The following is a 20,225-nucleotide window of genomic DNA, read 5'->3' on the forward strand; positions in this document are numbered from 1 at the left end:
TGCATTGCCAGTATATAAAGGTAAATCGAAGTGCTCACATCGTCCGCCAGCACAGTGTTGTTTTGTTCGGACATTTCTCCCTGCTTCGCCGAACATTCACCATAAAAATTCAAGATGGAGTGCCCCAAAAACTAGAGCCTTCAAGTTGACATGGCTTCCTAGCTCATCAGTTCAAATTTTACAGAAGCCCTGGGGGCTGAAGAGACTAGGACGAAGTGACGGAAGGCAGATGGTCCAAAATTGGTCGATTTCACAACGAAAACCGTGTGAAATGGGAAAACTATGACGCATCGTGGCGTCACGATAACTTATTCAAGATGGTGGCAAACACGGGGATTTCGCAGTAGTTTTTCGCCGTTTTCATCTTGAAATCGACCAATATTCATACATGTTATCACACAGAGTGATCGGAAAATGAAAGAGCTGGTATTTTGCTCCTCCTTTGGTCAGATGCAAGGGAGAGCAGGAAATTTTTTTTATAAGGTTAAACATTCAAGTGTTGCTGAGTTTAGTTACTTAAGAATATAGTGTCAGTGAAAGTTTACTCTCACTCATATTATGCATCTCGAGAGGAAATCCGAATTCATTTGCAACCAGACTCACTTATGTTATTCTAAATGATCTTATGTAAAAAAAAAAAAAAATATTTGTAATTTTCATTTTTCGACATTTAATACAATTTTTGGAAGATATTCCTACGAATAAACATATGCATGTATTATAATAAAAATATGAGGTTGTAGATGGGTATTAGTGATATACTTGTATGGCTAAAAAGGAAGATTACTAACAGTAGACCATCTTTGATCCGATCATGGAACGATTTATCGTGCACATGTACATGCACAAGCCAGACGGCGCGGCCATCTTTAATCAAAACGCCAAATGAACATGCATCCATTTGTGGCACGTGCTAAATATCAATTAAAACAGTACATATGTGAAATATTTTAAATCTGATTGTAAAACAAATCGTCATGGAAATGTATTCAAACATGGATAATATATTAACCAACAAAAACTGACAAAGCACGTCTAATATACCACATTTGAAAATGTGGTAAAAATCTCCCTGATCAGTCTTTATGGTAAGTTTTATGGTTGGGTGGTCAATCTGGCAATCTTGTAAATAGCTTTGCAATGACCCTGAGATTTTGGGTTATATTCATGGGGTCAGCTGTCAAATCTGCAGTGAATAATACTTTGCAGGTGTTTCACTTTTCTCACCAACTCAGGAACATGCTTGCTTCCTTCTTGCTACCTTATCAAGCATGAACAATTATGTCACGAGATGTCTCTTGAACTCCAGAGGGCGCTATGCACCTGAATGGAACATGAAGTTTATTGAATACAGACTTCCTTACAGTGATTCACAGGCTACATTTACTTTTTTTTTTTTCTCCTCTCAAATTGAACTAAATTTTCAAGTAAATCTGAGACTCATTCAGGTATTCATTATAAATATTACTTGCAATCTGCACAATAACATTCAAAGTTGTATATTACCAAGAAAGCTAATGTTTTCAATTTCCTAAATATAGAACTATACGGGACGTGAGCTGAATATTGACATAACGGTCGCCTTTTTTTTCCTAGGTTCATTATACAGTTAGTCAGGAGGATAACTAATCAATTACAAAATTAGATTGTCTGGATAGGAAACAAACCCTGTATGAATTGTATGTCATAATGCCAGAGGTATAAACAGTTTGTGCTACCTGCCAGATGAGATTGTAAAGCAGACGCTTTGATTTCATTTGAGATTTTGTGTATTGCTAATAATAATGAACAACTAACACAACCAGATCATGTAGTACTGAATGACACCGATTTCACTAATCCCCATAATCGCTGCTAGAGAGCGCCACATTCCGAATATTCGCACGAGGTAAATATTTCAAGTGTTTTACAGAGCGCCCTCTGTAGGTTGAGTGTCAGATGGCAGAACAGTCTTACCTGCTCCATCTCATGACAGACACACACATATTGTAAAAAATGTTTTTTAATGAGTATAAAAAGAACTGAAAAATGACAAGATACAACCAAAACAAGAACTGTCTTATTTACATCTATAATGCTATTATTCATAGACAAACAAAACATGTCTTGTGTACATTGTAGTTTGTACATGAATTCATATATTATTGCTAGAGGGAAATTACATCATAAAATACTGATTTCCTTGAAACATACAAAAAAATTTTGTCTATTGAAAATCTCATGCACTTTTACCGTAATATACATGGAAAATGGCTCAGCGACAAATTGAAACAGAAAATTAAAACTTTTCAATTACAATTTCAATTAATGTAACTGCCTTTACCAAAAGACAACAAATATAGGATCATTTCCATGCAGACTAATCCCATGGAAACATTAATTCACAAATTATGCCGTATTTTTGACTGTGATATTCGAAGTTTCTTTAAAAATAGATAAATTTGAAATTAAAATTACAGAATTCAATCTACAATGTGTGTACAGATTTGATAAAAACAATGATTTTAAGAATTAGGATTATTCAGTCACCCCGAGGGATGCCAAAACAGAATATTCTCATAAACAATAGAAACTTGTTAATTTCAACACAATTTTATGGTGTAAAAGTTCAGATATTGGAATCATCCCCTCCCCCTAATCAAATCATGATTTCTGAACTTATGGAACAATTTGAGACAGACCCTTAATATTCCACCCATGTGAAATTAATTCTATTTAAACAAACAATTTTTTTGGTTAGATAATGAGAAAGCATGAATTGTTTTATCAAGACAGTACCATAAGCAACCACCTCATATAGTGAGAATAAAATAATAGTTGCTCTTTTGGGTCACTGTTTATTTATAGTAGTACCACAATTTGGGCAAAAAAAAAAAGAATAATTTTCTGATTTACTAGTGGTACAACTTCTTTGTTGTCTTCAGTTTCTAAATTAGGCACTATTGATGATTTTTCTCATAAGAAATTAGGTGGAAAATCAGAAATTATTACATGATCATTTTGAAAACTGAAAATAACGAATAAATATTTTTGCAGATAAAAATAGCACCATAGTATAAATCCAAATTTGTGAAAATTCTGTTTTTTTAAGTAGCATGATTAGTATGTGCTATAATAAAACATAGCACATTTTTGAAGAATAGAAAAAACTATTATTCTTGATTTTGCACGAAACACAAATCTTATGTAAATTGCTGTAAGTATATTTGTTCTTATTTTTCTTTTTAAAAACAAATCTTATACGTCACATTTTTATCAGATTGACTGTCACTAATACACTGATTTCTGCGAAAACTAATTTCCATTTTTTTGATAATGTTCTTGACAGCAATGTTTTTTTTGTTTTTTTTTTAGGTTGCAATGTTCTTGTAAGAAATATAGAAAGAATACAACGGTTTGTGTGGAAGACAAATTGGAACTGAAATTGTGTATGTCGATGATAAATCACAGATGGATACAGAGATCATTATTCCCGAGCTGACGACTTCATCTACACTTCCTCTTCTGTAGCTCCACACTTGTGTCGAAATTCCTGACCCCTTTCATGGATCCATTTATTTGAAACTTGAAATTAAAAAAAAAAAAAAAAAAAAACATAACTATTACAATCTTGCCACTGCTTTAAAATATGGGAACAATACTGACTGTATACCATGATAATTGGTTAATGCATTGCCAGAAAGGGCACTCTTCCCAAAACAGATAAAGCCATACTATAACTAGTTTCTTTAACATACCATAGTGCTGCTTTTAAGAAATAAACGTGGCTACTTGATTGGTTGAAATATTAATTTCCTCAGCATTATTCAACATGCTTGTTCGTTTGAATGGGATATAGCAAATATGATCAGTGTTTTGAATAAGTGATTTTCTGTTCAACTGCAAGATCGTGCGAGATGTGTGAAAGACTAGCACTGAACTTCTGCCACAAAAATAAAACAGTTTCTTTATTTTGTAGCTCACATCAAAAGGTTGATATTTGCATGGAGAACATTGCGTTTGATTACCCTTACTTGATCGAAATTGACCATCATCAAATGTGTACAGCACATTATTAAACATGGAACTATTTCCCAAAATACTTCAGTGTTTGTCAAAACCCATGCGATGTTTGTCGTCACTATGACACTATGACCTTTGTTTGTCCTGTTTTTAGGCTTGATCTCGCATAACGCGGGATCTTGCGTGAGCGGAAAATGGTCTATTAAAGGTGGCATGCCTGTGACTTTACTATAATGCACCTAGTCTCTGGATAAAGGAGAAATTTGCAACATTACTTGAATATACGTGGTGCTGATGGTTGTGTTAAAAATGAAACAGAGTATCCCGCATGTATGAACAACAATGACATTTAACTTGCCATATTCCAAATACGGTCACCTAATTATTCACTAATCTATTGTGAGTAGAATGCAGTGTGCTCTTTAAAGAGCAGTAGTCGTCACGTCATGCATGCGAGAGATATATGGGTCTCATATATACAAAGATGGCGACTTTGACTGTTGCGCAGATTAACGAGTACAAACCGATACGTTCCTAAGCTTTAATTAGGTAATTTTTAGGTGATTGGAAAGGTATCGAAAGGAGTTACCAGTGATAAAATCAATGTTTATCAACACAAATGTCGCACATGCGCAGCGCTATGACCTCCGCCTTTTAAGCCATTATGATACACAGATTATTGAGGAGGCAACTTAAGTAAGCCCAGACGGTGTTTGTACTTTTTCTATATTCTCTTGCAAGTGACACCTGCAGAAATTATTCAGCATTTGAATTAGAGGACTTCGTGTCTGTCCACAACTTCAACTTACCCCATTTAGATCCAACCAGTACAGGGCACGCTGCGTGTCGAGTAGAGTAATCACCTTCGCCATTTTTTAATAAGTTATACCAAAATGCAGCAGAACCCTAGAAATAAAAAAAACATACATATTACTTAATCAGCGAAACCTACACAGTGACGGTAGATATGAACATACAACTTTTACTACTGACTGTTTTATTTAAAACTGTTAAAAACGAGGAATGAGGATAATTTTCTGACCAAACTAATACACATACATCAACCATTAATGTACTAATCAGAATTAAAAGGATACTAGCAGCCTATAAAAATAAAATAATAAATGACTGTTTTTGAACATAAATGAATTGTCAGAAACATATTATAATATATTGGTAACCACATGTGTTCTCCCCATATTCAAGTATTCTGAGAGTGCTTTATTCATATTCAGTTTACAGCAAATGTTTAATATTTAATATTTTCGTAGAAATAGACTTATAAAGATGCACCAACTTACTTTTTCTGGTATAAGCCTCGCACCGACCTGTGGAAATACGGTCGCTCCTCCAGCTTCCACATCACTCATCTACTCGAAGAGAAACACATATTATCAATAAAGACAACAAGTCATTGAAAATGACACAGTCCCCGTTAAATTTTTGAAAGTTCTCTTTGTGCTCGTCATATTAAAGCGGAGGGGTTGTCGCGAGTGTGTCCTTGAAACTTGAGTTCCAAGTGGCGTATACAACAGATTGTTTATTTACATCAAAACACGTATTCCGTGTAGTAGTAATATGGCTAAAAAAACAAACAACCGTTATTCAGCCATCTTTGATCTGATTATGAAATACACTGATATGTATGATGTATGTGCCAAATACGAATGAAAATGGTACATAAATTGTGGAAATATAGTAGTAAGGCCAAAAAGTAGGGTGGCTGTCAATCGGCCATCCTTGCCCAGATTTTGAAACAAATTGTCATGGACATGCATCCTAACATGTATACCGTAAAGTACATGTATGTGCCAAATTTGAATGAAAACTGACAGAGCACGCGTCCAAGATACCGCATAAAAAAAACAACAAGATGCCTGCCAGTCGACCATCTTTGATCCAATTGCGAAATAAATCGTATTGGACATGTATCCTAACATGTATAATCTATGAACCAAGTTTGAATGACAACTGACAAAGCATGTCCAAAATACAACATTTTCAAAAAACAAGATGGCTGCCAGTCGGCCATTTTGAATCGAATCACTAAACCACTGCATGTGCATATGTCCCACATAAAGTACTAGGCACATGCAAAGAATGAACAGAATTGATCCAAGGGATTCTGAGATATGACTCTGGACAGGCGCACGGAGACCGAATTATAAGTCCCCGTTTTCGGACTTTGTATGAACGGGGACTGATAAAGAGCACATTACAAAGCAGTGTTTCCTTGATCTCATCAAGATGCACAGTGACATTTTCTCAACTCTACACTCATGTTAATGTTATACATTAATATTTTAATTTTCTCAGCTCACTGACAAATTTGCACAGAGGAATACTGATCACAAGTCCTAAAATACCAATTTACCATGCAGATGTCAAAATTTTTGAAAAAAATTACACAGGTTTTTTATTTTGAAAATGCTATTCAAATTATTTATCAGTAATTTTAAACCTAATTAATCTTTGCATGCTACTGGTATAATTGACATAGTCGTCAGATTTCAGTTTATAATACAGCATATTGTCAGATTTTAGTTTATAATACAGCATATTGTCAGATTTTAGTTTATAATACAGCATATTGTCAGATTTCAGTTTATAATACAGCATATTGTCAGATTTCAGTTTATAATACAGCATATTGTCAGATTTCAGTTTATAATACAGCATATTGTCAGATTTCAGTTTATAATACAGCATATTGTCAGATTTCAGTTTATAATACAGCATATTGTCAGATTTCAGTTTATAATACAGCATATTGTCAGATTTCAGTTTATAATACAGCATATTGTCAGATTGACAAATGAAAATAGAGAATGGACGGGGCAAATCCATACATTGTGCCAAAATGAGATGTTAAAAACGTATTCCTAGGCATACATGGAGTACTACAAACAAACATGAAATACTCAACAGATTTGGGTAGCCTAACACCAAATTGGTTGATAAGAGCTAAAGGGAAGGTTCAAGACTCTTGTTATTGCTCTATTAGTTGAACCATCTGATGTTTATTAAAACTATATACAAGTTTCTATGTTTCACATTTTTTCTGATTGAACTGACTTCCACTGAAATCTTTCATTCTACAGATATTTAAACCCCCCCACTCCCAACTACTCAAAAAATATATTTAATTTAAATTCTAATAATTAAACCACCTCAAAAGATAATTATATAATAATAATTATTTATTCATGATTCAGTCAACACTCATATTATTTAAATTACAGCAGCTATAACCATTCCTCTGTGCAGGTCAGAAGCCACATCTAATTTTATGCTCTGCTGCCCTCTACAGTCTGAAACGGTAAATTACGGAACAAATTGAGCACTGAGGGCGCTCTTCCTAACACACGCCACTTGTGATCTCAGGAAGGTTAAAGTTGGGAACTGTCTAGACAACGCCTACAACAAAGACACAGAAACAAGATAAGAAACCGTATAAATAATGAAAAAGAATATTAACTTACATAAAATAAAAATGTGGCAATCCTGTTTCCAGTATTTAAACTTTTGAAGGCATTTATCTCTTCTTTCTGTGAAAGTAAGTAGTCATGATACAGAGTGAAAATATACTGAAGGTCAGTGACCCTTGGAGAAGGCGAATGGAGCACATGTTTAGCATTAACTGCTATGGTACAAACAGCAGCAGTTATGAATAAAACTGTATACTGATCCCACGAGATTGATACAACATACACGTATATACACACAGGGCAGCAACCCTTTAACCTGTCTGCACACTTTTACAAGCATTCTCTATGGTTGTCGGCAAACCCCTACAATATAGGTTTCACACCACAATAATAAAATGCAATGTAAAGCTGTCTAATGTGAACAGTGTGTAAACCTGTCCAATGTGAACAGCGTGTAAACGTGTCTAATGTGAACAGTGTAAACGTGTCTAATGTGAACAGTGTAAACGTGTGTAATGTGAACAGTGTAAACCTGTCTAATGTGAACAGTGTAAACGTGTTTAATGTGAACAGTGTAAACATGTTTAATGTGAACAGTGTAAACCTGTCTAATGTGAACTGTGTAAACCTGTTTAATGTGAACAGTGTAAACCTGTTTAATGTGAACAGTGTAAACCTGTCCAATGTGAGCAGTGTAAACCTGTCCAATGTGAGCAGTGTAAACCTGTCCAATGTGAGCAGTGTAAACCTGTCCAATGTTAACAGTGTAAACGTGTTTAATGTTAACAGTGTAAACATGTCTAATGTGAACAGTGTAAACGTGTCTAATGTGAACAGTGTAAACGTGTCCAATGTGAACAGTGTAAACGTGTCCAATGTGAGCAGTGTAAACGTGTCTAATGTTAACAGTGTAAACATGTTTAATGTGAACAGTGTAAACGTGTTTAATGTTAACAGTGTAAACATGTCCAATGTGAACAGTGTAAACATGTCCAATGTGAGCATACTGTAAACCTGTCCAATGAGAGCATACTGTAAACTTGTCTAATGTGAACAGTGTAAACCTGTCTAATGTGAACAGTGTAAACCTGTCTAATGTGAACAGTGTAAACCTGTCTAATGTGAACATACAGAAAACCTAGCTATTTTTATACATTTCAACGGCAGTTGAATACAACCTGCCAGTCAACGGTGCAGCATACAACAACAACATCATTTGAAAACGATAAGACCCTATCATCTCAGTATGGGCCAATATTTATGATCAACTGTGAATTTGAATTTTTCAAAAGTGACATACTAAAATTTCTTTATCTCTTGTACTAAACTCACAATGCCTACATCTACTACCAGCATTTTTGTTAAATACAGTTTACATAGCAATATACCCAATCAATATTTACTGAACAAGATCTATGAAATGTTACAGGTACCAGTGTTTGTACTATTTACTATATGAATGCAGCTAGCATAACAATATTCTCCTTGTCTTGTATGCAGCATGTGACAACTTTCAACAACAAATTTGCTATTCAAAAATACCAAATGCACCTTGTTTTGTTGATGTGTAGAAATTGAGGGAAAGTAATACAGGATACATAAAGTTGTTTTATACTTTCTTATTTTTTAAAATTTTGTTAATTATTATTCTAGTGAGGGCTGTTCTTCATTTGATGCAAATGATGTCTGTATGCACAGTCAGTTGGCGCACAAGTGATAATAAAATAAATGCAATATTTAATATATGGGGGCCGCCATCTTGAATCTTAGGTAATATTGAGCCAACCGCTAACAAATTACGACCGAATTCGTCATTTTTGTGTGGAAAATCCCTTAAATACAAACACCTAATTACAAGATTAACATAGAACAGTTTCCTGGGGTATTTGAAACCAAAAAATGTCAATCCAACTCAGCAGCCAATCAGTGATGGCCTTACAGTTAGATGACAATTTTAATTCTTCGTGTAATTAGGTGTTCGTACGCAAAGGAACAAGCCTCAAACATTTAAGATGCAAACTATATATCTAATGAAACACGCAATGTAGTATTATAGAAATGCATAGCAACTAGTAAATTTGGAACAAATCTAATATTGACACTTGTTATGAGTTAGTAATTGTTCAACAAACTGACAGATCCATAATTTTTAGATCAGTTTGGATGGCGCCGGACAGAATTATGTACTAATAATTTTTGAGTTAGTTTGTCATAAATCACATGACAAAGTTTATTGGTTCACAATCATGAAGATTGATCACCATGGTAACCTGTAAAAACACTTTTTGTGTGTTACAGTACTACTGTAGAATACTTTATTTTCGCTTGGAATTTATTTTCGCTAAAGGGATGATTCCGTGAAAATAAAATCCAGCGAATATACTTTTTTTCCTATATTTCACATTCAACTCATCAAAAATCAGTGAAAATAAATTCCATAAAGAATGCCTAAAAAGCCTTTTCAGCGAAAATTAATTCCAGCGAAAATAAAGTATTCCACAGTATATTTTCAGAATAATGGTTTGATATTTGTCAAACATCCATAATTTCATAAAATGCAATATTAAAGAAATAGTTATAGTTTTAGTAAATTCTTGAAACCTATATTTTTGAAATAATGCAGAATAACATGAATTAGCTATCAATCATAATGTATGATCACAATTTATGCCATGCCACCTGTGAATAATTAGAAATAAAGCATCATCATTACCATGGGAACCAATGGTAAAAACGTTATAAAATCTACACTGACACAATGGCCACTTTTCGTATTGACTGAAAGTACAATTCATTGCAAAATTTATGAATAGGTTTCTACCTTAAAAATATTGTTCCTGGTCACCATGCTATGCTAATGTTATGGCCAAAATAAGCTGCATCTCAAAAGATTTCCCATTGAAATTAGAAAATAGAACTTTACAGTTGACATTAATCACACATTGCTGTATCAGTTTTGAAAACAATTCTATCAGATACTTATTGTTAGAGGCCTCAGGTTCAAATGTCAGTACTCTTTTTGAAACGGGTGACTTGTGTTTTGTGTGTGCTTTCATTCTTGCCATCCAGCGTTTTACAAACATTGCACCCATTGCATTCATCGAGGTGTGAACATATTCCAACAATGAAAACAACTATTTCTATAGAAAGCATGTGGGTTGGAGCTATTAGGACAGCCATTTGGTTCAAGAGATATTTTTAAAAGTAGAGGAATTCAACAAAGCGTTACACTGTTATTTATAGGTTCCACACTACAATTAGATTATTCTTGGACTACAATAAACAGCTGAGCAGAATTGAATCTCTAGTTTTTATTCAACCATCTTTTTTTTGATACAAATTTTTGCACAATGTTCTGCATATTTTTCTGTAGTGACTTTGTTAATTTTGAACCGAATATAATTAGATTGTATACAATATCATCACATCAGAGTTTCCTGAATAAATCACCCACATACGGTAATAGACTTCAACTTTGAAAACGTTGCTCACTATTGGTGACGTGGTTGACTGTTTCTAAAATAAATTGTCTTGTAATCCTGCTAAAACATGTGTAGGCCTTAGTTAGAACAGTCTTAACATGTACCATATAAAAAAATTAAATTAGTGGGCTTTTCTTGTCTTGATACAAGTTAAAATTGTAACATGAAACAAATCATCTTTAACTTCTTGGCTTACATTAGGTTAGGCAATAAAGTTTTCATTTTATTTGCGATACTCTCATGACAAGCGTAGATACTAATAGCTGATATCATTTTTACTATGAATACCTCCCACCATGGGGTGCCAAGCTGCGCACATATGAAAACTGAAGACAATCAATTGCTATTCTACTTGTGAGAAATCAGTATACGTCCCGGCGAGTCTCAGTCACACGTCATAGTTCAATAAGCTACACACCCAAAAATGTAATAACATAATATCAATATTGACCAGCTGCAGTCCGGTAATAATTTTGATTGATAGTCTATATCTCCATATCAGCATCAAAATTGTTAAAGACAGCTAATACATAACTTTTGACCCTCGCCATACCTTGTCCTTCCCTCATTAACGTCACTGACGTGCCTATAAAACTAGACAAGTAAATCATTTCAGAGCACATAACACACCCAATATTTCATATTACTGTATTCATTCATCAGTCCATCGCATAGTTTTCATCTTACACACCTTTTTTTAAAGCGGGGAGTCGTCACCTGCGCATGCGTTAGATGGCCATAGCGTGTCATTATTTACAAACAAGTGTCTACTCATGAGCCTTTGCGTTTTTAGCGTGTGTTGTCGACCCTCCCGCTTTAATGAAAAAACTTGTGCAACTATAAATCCCAATATAGGTAATATTCAAATAGGCAAAAATGCAATTTTTAGCTGATTTAAATTTAAAAACTGGCACCTGGTATTATTTTACATATAAACAATGTAGCATCTCCTGCAAAGTGATTAAAGACAATTTTCAAACCTCTAGGCTACAGGAGTAATTGCGAGTAATACATGACAGTATACATAGATGCTAGAAAAAACAGGGATGTGCAACTGTGGTATTTTATTTTCTGTCTGGGCAAAATTTATTATCTTATATATAAACCTACATTTGATTTGTCAGACATTTTTAAACACGCACACTTGCATGGCATGAATTGACAAATACACGATGCTTGCAACAAGAATCCTTGAAAGCCATCACTTTCCCCGCCAAAATGTTGGTGCTACATTCTGTCAAATTTTATGTAATATTTTTAATTTCTTCAATAATTTTGGTTCAAGTGGACATCTTTTCCTATTGTCTGGGAAAAATACAGAAAACTTTATTCAGGTTTGATTTGTGAAAAAATACAAAAGTTAACTTGAATAAAAAAGATAAAATTTGGGCAATACACTGTTTTAAATTCCTATAAATATTTTCAATGTAACATTTGGCATAAACTTCTTTATTCTCAATAAACAAGCAGCCTATCGGCTGAGATAGCTCCGCTGTTAGCAATGCACATTTCAATTAAAGAACTGGAGACATCATTAGAAAATGAACAATATGAATAGTATTAAAGCAATCAGACTTACAGTTTTTAACAAGAAGTCGAAAATATCACTTTTTACCAAAAATTACAAAAATATTCACCAAAATAAATTAATTAGAGAATTGAAGATATCATCACAAAATAAACAAATCTGAGAGAGTTCCACATGTAGTACCTATATATGTAATATCAAAGCAATCGGACTTGCGGTTTTTAACAAGAAGTCGAAAATATCACTTTTTACCAAAAATTACAAAAATATTCACCAAAATAAATTAATTAGAGAATTGAAGATATCATCACAAAATAAACAAATCTGAGAGAGTTCCACATGTAGTACCTATATATGTAATATCAAAGCAATCGGACTTGCGGTTTTTAACAAGAAGTCGAAAATATCACTTTTTACCAAAAATGGCAAAAATATTCACCAAAATTAGAGAACTGAAGATATCATCACAAAATGAACAAATCTGAGAAAGGTCTACATGTAGTATCTATATATGTAATATCAAAGCAATTGAACTATTGATTTTTAACAAGAAGTCAAAAATATCACTTTTTACCAAAAATTACAAAAATATTCACCAAAATTAGAGAATTGAAAATATCATCACAAAATGAACAAATCTGAGAAAGGTCCACATGTAGTACCTATATATGTAATATCAAAGCAATCGGACTTGCGGTTTTTAACAAGAAGTCGAAAATATCACTTTTTACCAAAAATGACAAAAATATTCACCAAAATTAGAGAATTGAAGATATCATCACGAAATGAACAAATCTGAGAGAGGTCCACATGTAGTACCTATATATGTAGTATCAAAGCAATTGGACTTGCGGTTTTTAACAAGAAGTCGAAAATATCACTTTTTACCAAAAATGACAAAAATACATGTATTCACCAAAATTAGAGAATTAAAGATATCATTACAAAATGAACAAATCTGAGAGAGGTCCACATGTAGTACATATATATGTAATATCAAAGTAATTGCACTTGCGGTTTTTAACAAGAAGTCGAAAATATCACTTTTTACCAAAAATGACAAAAATATTCACCAAAATTAGAGAATTGAAGATATCAACATGAAATGAACAAACCTAAGAGAGGTCTACCCAAGGTACATATACACCAAGTATCAAAGCATTCAGGCTTGAAGTTTTCAAGAAGAAGTCGAAAAAGTAAAACATTGACACGGACGACGACGACGCACAAACACTCATATGATAAGCTCCGCTCGACAAAGTCGACAGCGGAGCTAAAAAAGCCTGAAATTTTATTAATAAGATCCTGATTATATTGTAATGTTATGTTACAATTACTAAGACACAAAGCCATGTTGGAACGGTTGCATAGATCGAACACAGGTGTTGCACATCACATGTGATCACAAGTCTGTCTATCTACCAGTACTTTAAGGTTTGCCACAGTTGCAGGTCCCTGTTTTATCTAGTTTCTATGGCAACAAATACCTTGATTTACCAAACTTACCCTGCGAGAGAAATCAAAGTGTGGTTCATAATGACCACCGATGCCGTAATTGGCAACCTGAAAGAAACATCATATAAAATATCGAGTTAACAATACTGACCTGACAGCGTAACTTACCCTCGCAAAATCAAAGTGTGGCTCATAATGACCACCCAGACCATAATTGGCGACCTGAGGGGGTTTAATGAGAAAAATTGGTCAGTTTCTAACACAAATTTGCATATAATTACTATATCGTTCTATATTCTCAGTACCTCTAATACTCAAAATGCAGCATTTACACGACTTTTGAATGATGTTTGAAGTTCTACAATATAAAATGCACCCTGTTTTTTTGGAAAAAGTGTGTGAAATTACAGGGAATGTAATATTCAGCCACAATAAAAGTGGAGTTATGTCTGCCATTTATTATACTGTAAAATACTTTATTTTAGCTGGAATTAATTTTCGCTGAAAAGGTTTTGTGGGTGTTTTGTTGTATATGGAATTTATTTTCACTTATTTTTGACAAACAGAATGTAAAACAAGCCATGCATGGCACAGTCCCAGTTAGTTAGTTATCGAATTTAAGATATATAGTTTTGTTTATAGTAATATAGCTGGAATATAAACATGTCAGGAATATGATTATGATGATTGTTTAACATTTAAATGATTGACATTTGTATCTCATCGTCCAACAAGTATTGAGAGATATTGCTCGGGGACAGCATTAATTAAAACAAAATCAGCCATTTTGAATACATGTATAATGAATATATAAAATGTGAACATAATCAATCAAAGCATGTCAGAGATATGGCTCTAGAAGCCCGTTCATTAAAACAAAATGGCCACTAGTCAGCCATTCTAAATCAGATCTAAAAAATAAAATAACGTGCATCAGGAACCCGTAATGTCTAATGTATGTACCAAGTTTGAACAAAATCCATCCAGAAATGCTTGATATTTGATGATTTTTTAGCACAAAAATGGCCATTTCTAATAGGATTGTCAAACCAATATATCTGTATATCTATGACATGATGTATAATGAATATTTAAAATTTGAACATAATCAGTCAGAGATATAGCACTAGAACCACATTCATTAAAACAAAATGGCTGCCAGTCGGCCATTTTGACTATTATCTGAAAAAAAATGTTGTGCACACCAAGTTTGAACAAAATCCATCAGTAAACAGCCGAGAAATGTTTGATTTTGATGATTTTTAGAACAAAAATGGCCGCCATTCGGCCATCTTGAATCAGATCGTGAAACAAATTGATGTGCATATGTATAATATCATGTATGATGTAAGTGTGAAGGTTGATTGTGATTGGTCCAGGCATTTCTAAGATACAGGTCCGGACACATGCACGGACGTCAAAACAAGTCCCCGTTTTCGGACTGCGTCCGAACAGGGACTAAATATAGAGAAAAAGATATATGTGCTAGATTTTATTTTCACTGAATCATTTTTTTAACGAAAATTAATTCCAAGCAAAAATTAATTTTGTTGTCAAATGTTGTTGTTTTTTCCATGATGCAATAGCTAAAAGTATTTAAAATTGCACATGCTTGTATTTGAGGCACTAAGAATTGCAGGACGGCTGCTGAAGAAACTGGAATACCATTATTTATACTATAATCCCAGAATTTGTGATCATGAATTTTTAGCCATGAACTGGATGCTTATAGAATATTTGGTAAGAGTTGAAAGAGAGAATGGCTCATATTGGTAGTTAATGTTATTATCACTGATAATGCTCATAATTACTAAGTACCATAATAAACATGCTTCAGAAAAAAAAAAATGCTCTTTTCACTGACCCCTAGTTATCCTACATGAGCAGTATTTGTTGAAAGTATTGAACTTAAATTTGTTGTAAGTGTTGAACCGGAATTTATAATATTGTTGAACAGAATTTGTTGAAAGTTAGAGCTGAATTTACTGATATTGTTCAACAGAATCAAAATGTTTTTTTTGAATTGTTGATTTGAATTTAGTGAAGTTTGTCAAAGTGTTGAACATAATTTGTTGAAAGTGTTGGGCAAAATTTGAGTGTTAAGTCAATTTTGTATCAGTACTGGTACTGAATTTGCTGCAAATGTTGAGCACAATATGTAGAAAGTGTTAAGTCAATTTTGTACAAAATGTTGAGCAAAATTTAAGTGTTGAGACAAGCTTGTGTAAGTACTGAACTTAATTTGTTGAAAGTGTTTAAATGAATTTGTTGTCAAGGTTTTACTAGCATTTGTTTATTTATGTGTAAGAGTGTTGTATGAAAAAAAAGTCAATGAGTATGTCCATATATAATATGTACTTAATATACCTCAATTTCAAATTGTCATCAAGATGCTGCTGAGAGTGAGAAATTCAATCACCAAACTCATGAAAATTTTAAGTAATTTACAGTAGTATTTATCTACAGTAATGATAGATATATACCTGCATCTACAGTAATGATAGATGTATACCTGCATCTACAGTAATGATAGATGTATACCTGCATCTACAGTAATGATAGATATATACCTGCATCTACAGTAATGATAGATATATACCTGCATCTACAGTAATGATTGATATATACCTGCATCTACAGTAATGATTGATATATACCTGCATCTACAGTAATGATAGATATATACCTGCATCTGCCGTAATGATAGATATATACCTGCATCTGCCGTAATGATAGATATATACCTGCATCTGCAGTAATGATAGATATATACCTGCATCTGCCATAATGATAGATATATACCTGCATCTGCCGTAATGATAGATATATACCTGTATCTACACTAATGATAGATATATACCTGCATCTGCAGTAGTGATCGATATATAGCTGCATCTGCAGTAATGATCCATATATACCTGCATCTACAGTAGTGATCGATATATACCTGCATCTACAGTAGTGATCAATATATACCTGCATCTGCAGTAGTTATCGATATATACCTGCATTTACAGTAGTGATCGATATATACCTGCATTTACAGTAGTGATCGTTGTATATACTTGCATCTACAGTAGTGATCGATATATACCTGCATCTACAGTAATGATCGATATACACCTTCACCTGCAGTAGTGATCGATATATACCTGCATTTACAGTAGTGATCGATATATACCTGCATTTACAGTAGTGATCGTTATATACCTGCATCTACAGAAGTGATCATTATATATACTTGCATCTACAGTAGTGATCAATATATACCTGCATCTACAGTAGTGATCGATATAGGCCAGCATCTACAGTAATGATCGATATACACTTTCACCTACAGTAGTGATCGATATACACCTTCACCTACAGTAGTGATCGATATACACCTTCACCTGCAGTAGTGATCAATATACATGTATACCTGCATCTACAGTAGTGATCGATATATACCTGCATCTGCAGTAGTGATTGATATATACCTGCATCTGCAGTAGTGATTGATATATACCTGCATCTGCAGTAGTGATTGATATATACCTGCATCTACAGTAGTGATTGATATATACCTGCATCTACAGTAGTGATTGATATATACCTGCATCTGCAGTAGTGATTGATATATACCTGCATCTGCAGTAGTGATTGATATATACCTGCATCTGCAGTAGTGATTGATATATACCTGCATCTACAGTAGTGATCGATATATACCTGCATCTGCAGTAGTGATTGACATGCAGCAACAGGTACTTTAATGTTAGCTACCTGCAGTTACAGTAATAGTAGGTACCTGTACTTGCATAGTAACAGCAGGTATGTGTAGTTACATGGTTACGGTAGGTACCTGAAGTTACAGTAATGACTGCTACATGTAGTAACAGTAAAACCTACAGTAACCCAAAGTACAAGTATCTACAATAACACTACTAATGTAGCTCCTAGATGCCAGTTAAATCCAAGATGCAAAGGTTATTCAATGTATCCTCACCTGTAACTCCTCTGCAGTATCCATGGTTAATCCTGTGTATTGCTCAATGCGGTGGTTTAATCTATGCACCACATCGCCGTCATCTTCACTTAACCAAGCACTTTTACTTATGCGGTATTCAGCGAATTCAAGATTGCCTGTCACTGAATTCTGAATGGTGGCCCGCCTCAACTAGAACAAGAAACACACACACTTACAGATTTCTATACAGGGTGCTTTTTAAGGAGTGTGGTGGGTTGAATCTCTTTTAGTAACCTTGATGGCACAACAGCCCTAATAACATGGCAAGATTAAGCATTAATATCAACTGAGCTATGCATTTAATGCATTAAATATTTTGAATTGATTGTCAATGAATTCTCGAGTTACGAATTAAAAAAAACAAGGATATTGTTTGGCTTTGACATTTTCCTTTGAAATTACATTTGAAATAAAAAAAAAAATCTTTTCGTAAAACCAATATGAACTGAAACTATTTAGACAAAACAAATTCTTATTATTGGTACAGAATGGTATACTATACTGGTCACAATTATACTACAATGATTTTGTTTAAACATAGTTTCTGACTAATAATCAAATATGGACAAAGCTTGCAGGATAGTACTTACTTATATCAAGAATTCTAATAAAAAGAGTGACTCTGCACCACATGTTATTATGGGAATTGCAACTTTAATTACATTCATCACATTAATGCCAGTCAAGTTTTAAGTTAATCATTGTTCTGCATTATTCTGTAGCAGAGCTTCAGTTTTGAGGATGGTTTAGTGTCAAATATATTTGAACCACCAGGTTCTAGAAGCATTTGCAAGCATGCCCTTTTCTCCTGCATTATTATCAGGTATGTAATTTTGGGTCACATGGACCAATGAATGGACAGGAAAAGTCCTTAGTTTACAGGCTAAGATGCTATAGTGTAGTTTACTTTATTTTCATTCTTTATCTTTTAGAAGAACATTTATTTTGGGTGAGTTCATAGTGCATTGACTTCACTTCCATTTTTTAGTTTGTGCCTCGCTGTCTGCACATGGTTGCTGTCAGTGTAATGTGCATTTTTAAAGTTGGAAGTTCACTCTAATTCAGCTAGTTCAAGATTTTCTTTTTTTGCCGACTCTTTCAGTTTGTGCACTCTTATTTTACATGTTTTGCACATAGTACTGTATGCCATCCCTCTTGTTTACTGACACCTATGATGTGACGTTTTGGGACTACTTTATTACATGCGTCAAATTACATACTTTTTTAATGGCGTTCTATGTCACCTGATCACCCAAGTGTATTGATATATAAAAAGTAGTGCCATGAGTGTAACTGAAAATGGCGGAATAAACAAGAAGTTAAACTTGAAAGCTTTCTGGTTTTTTTGATATCTTGTGGTAATGTGCATACCTGGAATAGAGGTTGAATGTGAGCTTCAAGAGAAGCAAGCAGGCTTGTTTTGAAGCTAGAAAACTTTTTTTCACATGTGTTCAAACCTGGAATTGTCCTGTATCTTTATAATGGGAAATTTCGATGACTTTTTGTATTGCTACCAAGAAAAACCTCACACATCAAATAATGTATCAAATAGTAACATATGGGCCAAGTTGTCACAGCTATTGTCTTTGGATCATTGAGTGCTAACTTCCTGCCAGCTATAGGGCTGTTCAATTTTGGGTTAGATAGATGTGTCTTGACGTTGTAGATTGATCGTCACATGTTAGTTCAGGGTTCTGATGCCTTGGATGTGGTCTTGTTTTGCTAGTTCATTCAGTTCATCTCCAGATTGAACAGAACAATGCCCATGTAAACGTACACATCCGACTGAAATCAGGTATTGCAGACTTTCACACTAGCACTTCAATAGTGGGTATGTACATATGCTTTGCAAACTACTCATGATCCTTGCAGGCTCTATGTTGTGTTCCATACAATTGTAGGTACTCCATGAGGACTACATTCATAGCGTGGGGTTCGTATGCATTTATATAGTCCATGTGAACAGATTCCAATGGGTTCTTTGTGACTTCTGATTGAGCTTACAACCTGTATAGAGTATGGGTTCTGGTATTCTGATACAGATCCTGTATGGGCAGTGATTTGTATATGCTTCAGTACAGATTCTGAATGACCAGTGGAATGATTCTTTTTTTATGTGAAGTGGAAAGATCAGTATTTCTGTAGTTATATGTTGCATAATTTGTTATGGTTTATGTATGACCCTTTTCCAATCCAATAGTTTTTCGGAATTTGTGAGACAATTTTATGGCAGCTTTTGGTGTACATTATAACACACACCATATAAGAATGTACCCAGTTATAGTCTTGTTAGCAGATCTTTGGGTTTCCAGAGTCAATCT

The 20,225-nt window shown here is 33.9% G+C and overlaps 1 protein-coding gene across 4 annotated transcripts in view; it reads right to left on the reverse strand.

The window, feature by feature from the left end:
• Window positions 1–1,984: 1,984 nt before the first annotated feature.
• Window positions 1,985–20,225, reverse strand: part of LOC100369718 (prolyl 4-hydroxylase subunit alpha-1) — a 46,378-nt gene continuing 28,137 nt past the window's right edge. For 2 of the 4 annotated variants that reach the window (XM_085493818.1, XM_085493819.1), the window contains exons 9-14: window positions 17,884–18,054; window positions 13,947–14,003; window positions 7,485–7,550; window positions 5,304–5,372; window positions 4,812–4,908; window positions 1,985–3,564 (exon numbers count right to left, since the gene is read on the reverse strand). In XM_085493818.1, coding sequence (XP_085349944.1) covers window positions 3,491–3,564; window positions 4,812–4,908; window positions 5,304–5,372; window positions 7,485–7,550; window positions 13,947–14,003; window positions 17,884–18,054 — 534 coding nt within the window. In that variant the 3' untranslated portion in view covers window positions 1,985–3,490. Of the gene's footprint in view, window positions 3,565–4,811; window positions 4,909–5,303; window positions 5,373–7,184; window positions 7,420–7,484; window positions 7,551–13,946; window positions 14,004–14,063; window positions 14,118–17,883; window positions 18,055–20,225 lie in introns of those variants that run through there. The other 2 variants (XM_085493820.1, XM_085493821.1) reach the window with 2 other exon arrangements.

The sequence above is a fragment of the Saccoglossus kowalevskii genome, chromosome 19 (assembly GCF_978046115.1).
Source record: "Saccoglossus kowalevskii chromosome 19, keSacKowa6.1, whole genome shotgun sequence".
NCBI lineage: Eukaryota > Metazoa > Hemichordata > Enteropneusta > Harrimaniidae > Saccoglossus > Saccoglossus kowalevskii.